The 13,704-nt window shown below is 40.8% G+C and overlaps 1 protein-coding gene across 3 annotated transcripts in view; it reads left to right on the top strand.

Annotated features, from left to right (window-relative positions):
- The window catches only part of kcnh2b (potassium voltage-gated channel, subfamily H (eag-related), member 2b), a 319,040-nt gene that overhangs the window by 288,877 nt on the left and 16,459 nt on the right, over positions 1-13,704 (top strand). For all 3 annotated transcript variants that reach the window (XM_031298279.2, XM_031298278.2, XM_035998114.1), the window contains 6 exons: positions 1,659-1,762; positions 2,969-3,107; positions 6,276-6,430; positions 6,773-6,867; positions 8,500-8,640; positions 12,666-12,865. In XM_031298279.2, coding sequence (XP_031154139.1) covers positions 1,659-1,762; positions 2,969-3,107; positions 6,276-6,430; positions 6,773-6,867; positions 8,500-8,640; positions 12,666-12,865 — 834 coding nt within the window. The remainder of the gene's footprint in view (positions 1-1,658; positions 1,763-2,968; positions 3,108-6,275; positions 6,431-6,772; positions 6,868-8,499; positions 8,641-12,665; positions 12,866-13,704) is intronic.

The raw sequence follows: 13,704 nt of genomic DNA, 5'->3' as shown, positions 1-13,704 counted from the left end.
TGCTGCTCTCTCCTACTGACTGCTGCTCTCTCCTATTGACTGCTGCTCTCTCCTATTGACTGCTACTCTCTCCTACTGACTGCTGCTCTCTCCTACTGACTGCTGCTCTCTCCTACTGACTGCTGCTCTCCCCTAATGACTGCTACTCTCTCCTACTGACTGCTGCTCTCTCCTACTGCCGCGGCTCTTTTTGTTTTGTTGTGATGTTGAGAAGCGAGACACAGGAACTTTCTTTCTGGAGAATTTATTCAGAGACAAACGGAAACCTAAACTGTACATTTACTACCACTTAACAAATAAACTGCTGATGTATTCTCAGCTCTGACAGCCGACAGCTGTCTGCTCTGAGCACATTCACCGTCACTCTCTCATGTAGTCTACACACTAAGCACCGAGCTATTCCTTAAAGGAGCTTCCCCGGTCTTGTAACACAAGGAGACCCTGCCAGAGCTCCTTGTATTTGGTCCGAAAGTCCGAACCATCCAAAAAATGCTTTCACACTATAAACGAACCAGACCATGGTTCAGTTTGGTCCGGACCGAGACCACCTCTTTTTATCGGACCAAAATTTGGTCTTTTGATCCGGACCGTGGTCCGGGGGAGGTTTCACACCTGTAATTTTGGTTCGGATCAAACTGAAAAGTCCGAAAGTCCGGACCAAACGAGGTAGGTGTGAAAACGCCCTTAGTTTTACTTGAAGGTTTTAGTTATTAGTAAGTTTCAGTTTACTAAAAATATTTTTCACTGCTTATTTTAGTTTTAGTTTTAGTTTACTATAATAACACTATCTATTAATTTGATAGAAAGTAAATGTTGATTCAGTAGCATCAACATTCTCTTTCCACAGCAAATGAACAGAGCAGAATGGACTTCCACTGTGAGAATGTCCTTAGAGTGACAGCACGTCTGCTGGTAAATAGTGATAGAGTATTATTGTACACAGAGGATTTCCATGGCACTGAATATTTAGTCTAAGTAAAGGTAGATAGTATTTCTCAGGACAATGTATCTCTTGTCAAATATAGTTTATTATAGCTTTTGTTTACACCTGATTTGTGTGTTTAAGCGCCGTAGCTTCAACTAAGACTTGGATCCTGCTGAAAGCCCTGTTTTTGTGCCATTTCTTCATTTTTGGTCTACATATGTACAGTATGTAAATCATCTTGAAACCTCTAATGCTAATCCATATGAAGGAGGTACGCACACATCACTGTTCTATTTTTAGAGCTGTATCTTAAAATTCCCTTGTCTTCTCTGTTTTTCTACTCTGCTCTTTTACATTCTCCTCTCCTCTCCTCTCCCCTCCTCTTCTCTCCTCTCCTCTCCTCTCCTCTTCCCTTCTCTCCTCTCCTCTCCTCTCCTCTCCTCTCCTCTCCTCTCCTCTCCTCTCTCTCCCCTTCTCCCCTCTCCTCTCCTCTCCTCTCTTCTCCTCTCCTCTCCTCTCCTCTCCTCTCCTCTCCTCTCCTCTCCTCTCCTCTCCTCTCCTCTCCTCTTACCTCCTCTCCTCTCCGCTTCTCTCCTCTCCTCTACTCTCATCTCCTCTCCTCTCCTCTCTCTTCTCTCCTCTCTCCTCTCTCCTCTCCTCTACTCTCATCTCCTCTACTCTCCTCTCTCTTCTCTCCTCTCCTCTCCTCTCCGCTTTTCTTCTCTCCTCTCAGGAAGAGGTAGCCAAGCAGAATTGTGGTTACTCCTGCTCGCCTCTCAATGTGGTGGACCTCATAGTGGATATCATGTTCATCATTGACATCCTCATCAACTTCAGGTCTGACTTTAAACACATTAGTATACAGTATAATAGTAGTAGTAGTAGTAGTAGTAGTAGTAGTAGTAGTAGTAGTAGTAGTAGTAATAGTAGTAGTAACAAGTTACAACAATGGTTGTTATTTGTAGTAGAAACTGCTCCAGCAGCAGTAGTAGCAGAATTATTCTAAAAAAATACAAAAATGCTGCAGGTCTAATTCCCTAACCCTGTGCTCTGTCCTCATGAAACGGTTATTAGAACTGGTTGTGAAAGACGAAACTCTGGTTAGCATTTGCGATAATAGGATTGGTTATCAAAGAATATGGTACAAACTGGTTTTCACAGTTGTAGGGCATTATCCAATAGTGTAGTTTAGTGGTCATCAACTACTCCCCGATAGTCGACAAATGGTCGAATATATGCAGGATATATACTTATATAGATATATGCAATCTCGCCAATAAACTTGAATGTCCCCAGATTTCGGTAAGTTTATGAACGTTATTTGTTCATTGAAAAACATCAATAGCGGAATGAGCTGTCATAAGGACTCAGATTATTAACAACTTTTCCTCAGGCAAGTGTAAAGAGAAAAAAAGGCTATAAACAGTGCAAACAGATATTCAAAAGTTACCCTACTCACTACAATGAAACGCCATAATGAAAGTGCAAAAACTGAAACTAGCCAACATCTGTGTGTCCCTGATAAATTAACAGTTTGCTCGCTGTTGCTACAGTCCTCATTTATCATCCTCATTTTGCACTCCTGGATAGCGAAAATGTCCACTCCATGTCAGCTGCTTTACCGCCTGTCACTGCAGAAGAACTGGTTTACCCACACCACCCCCTGCTGCATATCTGATGGAATTACATGCATATCTGATACATTGCCACTAGACGTCGGGTCCCATCGGATTGATTTTAACTGTGTCGGGCTCAGGCCAGGCTCGGACAGAAATATCTTAATGCCTGTCGGGCTCGGGCCGGGCTCACTTACTGCTCTGTCGGACGCGGGCCGGGCTCGGACGAAAAATGCGGCCCGATCCGCACTCAAATTGCCACTACTTTATTACTGCAGCATGTTAAGACCACAGAGGAAAAAATATTTGACAACAATGTGCCGCGTTGATTAGTGGATTTGATGGTCGAATATTCGTAGTGTCAAAAGTATTAGAATAACAACTATAAAGTCGGTCATTTTAATATAATCTGCATTCTTTCTCTCAGGACAACATATGTGAATGCTAATGATGAGGTGGTGAGCCACCCGGTGCGTATCGCCGTCCACTACTTCAAAGGCTGGTTCCTCATCGACATGGTGGCTGCTATTCCCTTTGACCTGCTTATCTACCGCAGCGGAGAGGAGGTATGGCATGATGGAGGGAGACATGTTTTTTTCTTTTTTTTGCGCAATAAAATCAAGGCAACAGCTTTAACTTTTTTAAACAACTTTAAAAAAAAAAAACAAGATTGTGCAGGTGAGATTAAGGAAACCCCTAGGGGCTTATTAGAAGGAATCTTACCTAAGTAGAAGAAAAAAAAAGATGTACTATAGCTAGGGCTGGGTATCGTTAAAAAGATGTCGATACTGATACCAATACCGTGACTTTTTCCATACTAATTTTATAAAAATTCATTTTAACAAAAACAAATTTCAACATTACACATTATGGCACAGATCTTTTTTTTTTTATTTTTCAGCTCCTACTACGTGAGCTCCATCTCTGTGTAACGTAGAGTTTTTCCTGTATGTCTCTACAACGTGTAACAACAGCCAATCAGCAGCATTATTAGATATTGGTAGAAGTATGCTGCATGCTTATTGGCTCAGTGACGCTGATGAGATTTACTCCTTTAGGTTTTGAAATTTAGTATTGAATGACGAGGCATTTCTTGATACTCGATACTAAGGAGAAAATTCGGTCACTACCTATAAAGTATTGAATTCGGCAGTCGGTACCCAGCCCTGATTATAGCAATTAGAAAAGTCCTGCAATCTACAAATTAAACACAAGCATGGAATTAAATAACAAGCATAAGGCTGGCTACATGAAACAAAGGCATAACATAAATTAAAAGAATATACCTAGATATAATCAGTTCATAAGTTACATTTTATTTGTACTGCACTTTTGAAAACACGCTGTTACAAAGTGCTTCACATACACACACACATGCACAATACATATGAACAGATAAATAAGAATACATTGGGATGATGATGTGTGGACTATGGTTGGCTGTTTATTCACCGCAGAGAGGGTGTGAAGGAGGACAAGACAAGTGGTGAGATGGAGAGATAAGGAGAACAAGAGAGAAATGTTGCTGCATTGACATTGTGTCTCTGCCAGTGTCTTCATGTAACGGAATAAAGAGGAGACGAGAAACAGAACGGTACAAAGAGGGAAAGGGAGGAGGAAGACAGAGAGCCGGAAGATAGGGAATAGGATGTAGAAAGAGAGAGGCAGAGGTGGTTTAGTTTTGTGTTTCATAATTTAATTGTCTCCAATGGGACGTTGATTTGCAGCCAGCTGTGGTGGACCGTGTCTACCTTGCATCATGCAATGCACTGTACAAAATGCTAGTGAAAACAATTTGAATCCACAATTTAAATTTATTTAAAGTGATTTGTTAAGGACAAATAACAAACATTCTCTGCGTCCAGCTTGTCCAGTGTCAGGATTTGCCGTTTTTTTCTCTGTTTAACATCATTTGAAATGTGCGGAAGAGAATTGTGAAAATGTGAAAAATGTATTTGAGTTCTGAGTTTAAAGTCAGAATTCTGACTTTTTTTGAATTTGAGTTTTTGACTGCTAGTCATATGAAAACAAACAATTTCAAGACGTACCTTGAAGTCTGATAAACTGTCATTTGTTGTTTTAGGTCCATAATTTTCCAATAATGTCCTATGAAGTTTTCTTAGAAAGAACTATGGCTGTGTATACAAATCAGCCGCTTTTTACTCATACACTGCTGTCTATTTAAGACACTCAGTAGTTGACTCTATAGTTATGAAAGCTGTAGATTGGCACGAGGTTAATTCTTATACAAATAAGATTTGACACATTGCATTGTGTGATTGTTAGCAAAAAAGTACATGCTATTGACACAACTTTTTTAAATCAATTATTAAAATTCTTAAGGGTACTATGTAGAGGATACATTTTACACATATAATTCAGACATTCAATACTATCTATGTAATTTGGTACTAACAATAGAGATTTTTTTGGAAAGCAAAGCTCCATTTATTGTTTCCAGGAAATTACGGACATGTAGAATTAAGTGTTACCCATTTTCACCATTTAAACCAAAGGATTTATCAATAGATTGAGGAAAATAATCAAATTAAGGGGGTACTCCAGCGATTTAGCGCTGTAGTTTCCATACGGTTGAGGGACATACAAGAGACAGTTTAAAAAATGAACAGTCAAAATCACGGCAGGAGAGGCTGAGATGTCCTGACTTTAAGTATGGGTCAAGCTACACGAATGCTGGATCCCACATTTCCCATAATGGGATAGCATCTTTCATTAGAGCTTCCCTGCCTCCTATGCCCAAACTTGAAATGCAGTATATAACAGAGGCAAATATGCAGTGATACACTATACACAGTATAGTTCAGACACTGCATAATTAGGTCCTATGGTTTGCTGTATAATTGAAAAGTGAAGTGATGGAGGTGTTGGTTGGAGAATTTAAGTTAAGTGGCAGGTGGGTGTCTAGAGAAAAGCGTGGGAGTTGGAGGAAGAGGATGGGGAGGGAGGGTGTGACAGTCACACTGTAGGCTGCCGTAGCTCCCTGAGGAAACTTCCCACATAATACTGTACGGATGAAAACCGCTGAGGCCGAGGGTGATCCCTCCACACAGCAGCTCAGCCTAGGGTAATTCCATTGACAGGGTAAGCAGTACTTGAAATGCATCTATAAGTAATAAAAAAAGTTGTTATTTTTAGTGATTAAGCCACCCACAAAAGAGATGAATGTGGAAACTCCCCAACATTGAAATACTGCCCGGGGAAAGCTTTGCCAAGGTTCACTTCATAGATGCTGTCCAGAAGGGGGCACAGAGCCAAGAAAAAGTGGAGATTTTCCTCACCAGACAACTATTATTTACTGCCAGGACACAAACACACACATACACACTCGTACAGAGCACAGGGCTCTCTGCCAGCGCAGTAAGCGTCCTGTTCTTTATTTGTTGTATGGACACGAAGGGGGGCAGCTGAACACAAGTAGTAAGAAGAGGGAGTAGACCCACAGTAATGAAAGGAAATCAGGATTTACCACCTCCACAGTGAGTCCAATCGAGACAAGGTCATGGCTGCCCCACCTGTGTGTGTGTGTGTGGTTGTGTGTGTGTGTGTGTGTGTGTGTGTGTGTGTGTGTGTGTGTGTGTGTGTGTGTGTGTGAGACAGCAGGTGGGAAAGCTGCGAGGAGACATCAGAGCCAAGGGACTTTGCTTTTTGCCATGTTTTACAATAACCATATTTCATTACCAATACCTATTCTCTGTCTCTCCATCTCCCATCAGACCACCACTCTTATTGGTCTGCTGAAAACTGCTCGTCTCCTGCGATTGGTGCGTGTAGCCAGGAAGCTGGACCGCTACTCGGAGTATGGCGCAGCTGTCCTCTTCCTCCTCATGTGCACCTTCGCCCTCATCGCTCACTGGCTGGCCTGCATCTGGTACAATGCCATAAGACTGTCTACTTACAGAGGAGTAATGTGGGAATAATCATGCCTCTGTGTGACTCTGCATATCACAGCTGGTATCATATGGGTGCTAGTGCTAGTCACAGTATTGATTTTCTCAACTTCAGTACAATGCTTTAAAAATATAGTTTCTCGTGTTTTTTTATAGAGGTGTACTGTGTGTTCTCAAGCACCAAGTTAATTTTTTTCTGACCACAGTCAAAACAATTCTTTTTGGCAGCACTATTAGGGGTTTGAAAATGAATTTAGTCTATCTTTGGGCTAATTATTACCAACATCAGTAATTATATACATACAACTGTTTATCTTTCCCAGGTATGCCATCGGTAGCGTCGAGAGGAATGGTTCAATTGGCTGGCTCCACACGCTGGGGGACCAGTTGGGAAAGCACTACAACAGCTCCATCCTAGGTACTGAGAGGAAAGATAATGTATTACTGGTTAGAAATATTGCAGTGTTACTGTCTATACAGTACTGGTTAGCTCAGCTTTAAACAAATAAATAGAAAACCAGGGATGCAAACTTGTCACCTTTTGGCAAAACTGACCGTTTACGTGATTTGTGCAAATCCAACGAGTTTTTTTGGGGGGAGATGGGGTTGGCATACTGTATATGTCGCAAGAAATAGAACACATGCAATATAGCTTTGCTCTGCGTGTGTGAGACAGAGCTGCTTGTTTTAGGGTGAGGGGTTGTGTACTTGTTTTGTTTTTTTAAGAATATTTTGGGGCATTTTAGGCCTTTATTGGACAGAACAGCTGAAAATAGGAAAGGGGAGAGAGACAGGGATTAACATGCAGCAAAGGGTCGTAGGTCAAAATTGAACCTGCGGCCGCTGCGGCAAAGACTGAGCCTCTGCGCGTGGGGAGCACGCTCAACCAGGTGAGCGACCCAGGCGCCCCGTGTGCTTGTTTGTGTATGCGGTGAATCGATATCACATCGATATTCTACTTGGTATTTGGACGGCGAGATGCCACGTGGATGCACACGACAGATGTGTTTATAAAATTGCAGCGCAGTGACGATACAGACATTTTATACACGTATTTACCGCGGACCTGCCGATGTGCAGTCCACCCCTGCAGGGTAATTGGAATTTGGGGTCTTGTTAGCTTAATGAAGGGATGATTTTCAATGTTTAAATGCTCTTTTACCATGGCCTACCTTCGTTAATTAGCTACATAAAAGTGTTGTGTAAAAATCCCAAGATTCTGGTGTCCGCGCCAGCAGCTAAGACAAATCTTTAGCCTGTAGCCTGTATCCCAGTGAGAAAGGAGGCAACACTGTAGTTTTAATACTAATGGCCCTATCTTGCACCCGGCGTGGCACAGCGCAGCGCCTGAAGCAAGTGTCTTTGCTGGTTTAAGACCGACTCAGTTATCAGTTTCCCGTCCAGCGCCCACGTCGTTTAAACAACAAATGCACCTGCGCCCTTCTGTGGCCCATGGGCGTTCTGGTCTTACAGGGAGGTGTGTTCAGGTGCATTCTGGGCGTGCTGGTCTTACAGGGAGGTGTGTTCAGGTGCATTCTGGGCGTATTGCTATCTTAAGGCAGCGGGAAGTGCAGCAGCAGCCCTACTTTTAGCATCTGCAGTATGAGCATAAAATATATATATATATATATATATATATATATATATATATATATATATATTTAAAACAATGTCTGCATTGATGGAAAATTTGGAATATTTTTGGAAATTTGTTTTTTAAACTCCCCTCCACACAGAATTTGAATAGGGTCAAACTACAATGGACAAATTCCCTGAACTGATGCCCACCTCTATTACTTTTGTAGCAGTAATAATATTAATTCTGGGGCGAGTTTTTCCCTATATCCTCATGCTAAAATTGACAGTAATTTCACATTTTAAAGCTGATATTTGTAAAAAATTAGAATCTCCCCAGGGGGCATGTGTTTGCATCCCTGGAAAACGTGCTTCGTCAAAATCAAATTTTGATATGACAAATTGTGGAATGATCATCAGTGATGGCAAAAAAGCGTTTTGAAATCTTTGTGTAACCTCTAAATATCCACTCCAGGTTCGGGACCCTCCATCAAAGACAAGTACGTCACAGCTCTGTACTTCACCTTCAGCAGCCTGACCAGTGTGGGATTTGGAAACGTGTCCCCAAACACCAACTCTGAGAAGATCTTCTCCATCTGTGTCATGCTCATAGGATGTAAGTACTGATATCAAGCTAGAGGTAGCTGTTCCTTGGCTTCAGGCCTGGGTGAAAGAAAGTATATAATAGAAAGACATAATAAAAATGTCACAGTATGTGAGAAATTGCTTAGTACATTGACAATTTATGTGATACGCACTGAATTAAAGCAATGGGGACACCAGATGTCACATCAGATTGAATCAGATGACCGAAGCATCTCTCTTTCTCTGCTCCACTATCTTTACTCGCCCAGTCTTTTTTATTTTTTTGTATTTTTACCAAACATTTGGCAGATAAAAGTTAAAATAAGTAAACACAGTACTGTATGTATTCCAGTAACCTTTGGCTTAAAAAATAGTGACAAAAAGCGATTTGCAACTGGATTTTATTTAGGAAGTGGCTGAATTTCAGTCAGGCCATTACACATTACACAACATGATTTGTGGGAACATTGTTTGTGGTAAACCAGTACAGCAAGGATTACTTTACACCAGATAGTGTCAATTAGTGAGTTTTAAATCACTAAGATTTTTCTTTTCTTATATATTTTAATTCTGACAATTACAGCAGCTTAAACTTAAACTAGCAAAAGTGGATTTGTACCGCCCTAAACGCACCAGGCTCTTCACGGCGTGTGCTTAAATCGTTAAAATATGGCCCTAAAACTAGTTCTCAGTCTAAAAAGTGACTAGAAACGATTAACTGCTCTTTTATAGAATGCATGCGCTTATTATTTTGTGCTGTGTTTATGAAATAAAATTGGAATTAATCTGTATTGTATTGTAGTTACAGTTATCCAAGGGCTTGGAAAAACTCATTCAACAAGGGCTTTTTATTTTGTTTCTCCTCCAGACAGTTTGGCATTCGCTTGGCCATAAAATGACCTGCAGCTTGTAAAATATCCATTACTGAAGTATAATATCCTGTTGCTCTAAAATGGAAATGTACTATGAAATTGCCATGAGAATTATAAAAGTTATTTAAATTCAGTCAGAGATCAATTGTGTCCCTTGTGTGTGACACACACGTGCAAAAATACACACACACACACGCACACACACACACACACACACACACACACATACACAGCAGTTTTAGTGGGTGATGTAGACAGTGATGGGAGCTGACAGAGGTTCAGAGGTTAGCAGGATCCAACTTGACAACAGGACAAAACAGAGAGGCTCATGAAGGATATGACAGAAAACACTCTGTCCTCTACAGACAAAACCCATTTAGATCAGTCAAACTCCTGCCGTATCTGAGGACTGACCTCATGCGAACAACAGTTGTATAAACGGAATTATTCTTTAGTCATAGACAGTGTTGTAATGTAATAAAGTACAAATACTTTGTTACTGTACTTAAGTAGAATTTTCAAGTATCTGTGCTTTACTTCGTTATTCTTATTTCTGGAAACTTTTACTTTTACTCCACTACATTTCCTAAATAAAATGTATACTTTTACTCCACTACATTTCCCCTAAGCATCTTAGTTACTTGTTACTACAAAATAAAATCCCAAGAAATGTGTTACAATGGAAAAAAGCAGGTTTGGCAAATCATTGCTCCTAAATTGCCAAGATAATGCACGCTCCATTCCAGTTGGTGACCTAATGCCTGTTTGCTGCCAAGCGGCAAAAAAAACAACAACCATAGGCCAAAACTAAAGAAGAAGAGGAGGAAGCATAATGACTGATAGTGACATGGAAGCACCTGGTGCAGGCTCTGCCGCCATGGTAACAGACGATGACCACCCCGACGACAGTGGTGTTGTAGATAACATTACACACCTTTGGCCATAAAGTTCATAATTAAAGTTTTTTTTTTTTTTACTTTTACTTCTAATACTTAAGTACATTTAATATCAGAAAATTACTTTTGATACTTAATGGAATACGCCACAGTTTGTTGAAATAGGGTTATTCACCGTCTCATCTATATTTATATAGGTGGGCAAATGCATTTTTGTCTCAGTGCATGCATTGCCGCTAGCTTAGCTTAGCGTAGTGAATGGAATCCTATGTTGCCGGTTAGCACGTTGTGAGTAAAAGTGACCCAACAACAACAAAAAACAACCTAATTACTTCTTGTGGCCTGCGTATTCACAGTACAAATAGCAATGCAGATATTGACTAGACGATTTCCTAGGCAGATATTGACTTGGGACTATATTGGGGCGAAGCACAGGCAAAGCAGAGGCAAAGCACTGCTACCAGGACATTAAAGCACGGAACCATGTAGTAGAAATCCAAAATACAAGTATGAACCTGAAAATGAGCATAATATGAGATTTTTAATATGTGATCATGTTTTTTTTTTACTTTTTTAAATTTGACTTATTTAACATATGTAACTGTATTTGCAGGAAAGATTAGAATTCAACTTCAGATGGCTGTTAAACCTATTATATGTTTCACGTTTATTTTTTTAAGTCTATCTTAAAAGTTAGGTTCACATTTTTTCAAGTCTGACTTAAACAGTACTCACATGCTTGTATGTACACTGATATAGTTTTGGACGCTGTAATCATTCTTTCTGTGTATACTAGCCCTCAGGAGGTCATGTCTTAACGCTATTTTAATGTAAGTGATGGGATACAACAGTCCTCGTTCGGTGTGAAAATTAATTGAAAACTTAATCTGACGCTGTCTAAGTCAGACACAGACACTGAATATGTACCAAAGTTGCAGTCTTTTTAGTAGGAAAATATTTTTCTAAATGTTCCTCAACCAACAAGCTAACCTGTAGAAGGCATTTTAATAAAGACAGAAGATTGGGGATTCAGTCCTGCATCACTTACATTAAAATTGCGTCTTTTCACTGCCACTGTGAACAGGAGGAACAATTAAAGCAGCCAAAAACTCTTTCAACATACATATGGTCACGTGAGTGTTGTATTCAAATAGACTTGAAAAAAATTTGAACAATTCCTTTAATACAATATATTGTCTGTGTAATCGTTCCATACTGGCCGTAAATATATTTCTTCCAAATGCAACTTCAGTGTACGAGGTGGGGTGACAGATTTCAAATTCCTCATTACAGTAAGGGTTAGGGTTAGTGCTAAAATGCTTTCCAAAGTTCAGCGAAGGCTAATATAAGGCTCCAGCAGCCTGAGCTGTCCAAAGTTGTCTTTTTAGTGTGAAATTCCCTCTTTGTGTTCCCACAGAAAGTGTTGCCTTTCTTGGCCTGGGTGGAGGGATAGTAACAGAGTATTGATCAATACTCTGTTACTATCCCTATATCAATATCAGTATAGTCTGAGAGTCTATGTATCATGTTCATATGGCACTCACTGGTGTATCCTGTAATGCAGAAAGGCAAATTAGGCTGTTTAATCAAAGCTTGGAAATGTGATTTTATGATATTAACTTTATTTGTATAGCACTTTTTCAAGCTCTTTGTCTAAAGATAAAATCATACAATAAATAACTTAGTAAGAAATACAGTAAGTTAAAATGAAATTATATAGTCCAGGACATATAAAAGAATGCAAGTCAGTTAAAAGCCAGATTCAAAAGTGGTGTTTTAACTGATGTAGAAAAGAGAATACATAAATAGCAGTGCAGATTGCCAGAGGTGGTGTATTCCACAGTTTTGGAGCCACAACTCACCTTTGGTTACATATAGACTTAGAAACTCTGACTCCAGCTTCAGTGAGTCTTATGTCATTGTTTTTTTAACACAGCTCTGATTCATGCTAAAATCCTTCTCCATTATTATACCATCAGCTGTCTGAACTTCCTCTGTCTATTCTTTTCTCTTCATCTTTTCCTTGCCCTTCTCCACTTATCGTATTTATATCAAACATATCACCCAGGGGGTCGAGCTAATAATATATTTCTTTTCAGATGAAGAAGACAGTCAGCCAGTAATATGTCAGGTCATATCAGTGTATCAAACCCGTTTGTCCTTGTTCTTTATGTTAATGTCTACGTTATTCTCTCCCTCTCTGCCTACTTCCCTTGTTTCCTCCTTCCTCGCACTTCCAAATGCTCCCTCATGTCTCACCCTCACCCTCTCCCGTCTCCCACTTCCAGCCCTGATGTACGCCAGCATCTTTGGGAATGTGTCAGCCATCATCCAGCGGCTGTACTCGGGGACGGCCCGCTACCACACCCAGATGCTGAGAGTCAGGGAGTTCATCCGCTTCCACCAGATCCCCAACCCGCTCAGGCAGAGGCTGGAGGAGTATTTCCAGCACGCCTGGTCCTACACCAACGGCATCGACATGAACGCTGTGAGTACTGATCCTCGTGTACTCAAATAGGGTGTTTGGCATCAATACGCACATGTACGCAGAAAAGGCTAGGGTAGTATTTTGAGCCTGCGTTGTACGTTAATAGGATGTGAAGACTTTGTCTCAGCATACATGGTCCAACACCATCAGAGAAAATAGGAATGATGTGAGTATCATAAGTGATATGCACACACACACACACACACACACACACACATTATTAAACGTGCAAATAGACAGGTTAAAGTATGTATAGTCTCGCATTGCCAGACCCTCCTCCGCAGTGCTGTCTGGCTAGTCCACACAGCATTCCGGGATGGGAGAAAAACGTGTTCTGGTTTATTGGCATTTCTTTAAACCAATCACAATTGTCGTGGGCAGCGCTAGGCCCTGCACGGAGCCTCTGCAAAATAGCTTCAGGAGGGAACTTGTTTTGGTGGAACGTGTACGTTCAAAAGTAGTTTTAGTCGTGCAACAGAAAACTCAGATTGGACAGATAGTCTAGCTAGCTGTCTCAACGGAATTTCCGGCGGCAACGGCGCAATCCCGGAAGTGGAACGCCGTGGATATAGACTAAACCATTTGCTCCATGCATGGACCTACATCGGTTTGTTCATATGCATGAAGGCTAACACACTCTTTTAACATACAACTTGAAACACACACAGAAACCCACGGACACAGTGTGAGTCACACCTGTCAATGGACACAAACGCACCATGCATGCTGACACACACGCTGATTGAAGGAGTGCTTTTAACATGCCTGTTGTATACAGTCAGCCTAAACCTCAACCTGAACCACACACACACACACACACACACACACACACACACACA

This window comes from Sander lucioperca, chromosome 23 (genome assembly GCF_008315115.2).
Source record: "Sander lucioperca isolate FBNREF2018 chromosome 23, SLUC_FBN_1.2, whole genome shotgun sequence".
NCBI lineage: Eukaryota > Metazoa > Chordata > Actinopteri > Perciformes > Percidae > Sander > Sander lucioperca.
This window is presented reverse-complemented; position numbering and strand designations above follow the sequence as displayed.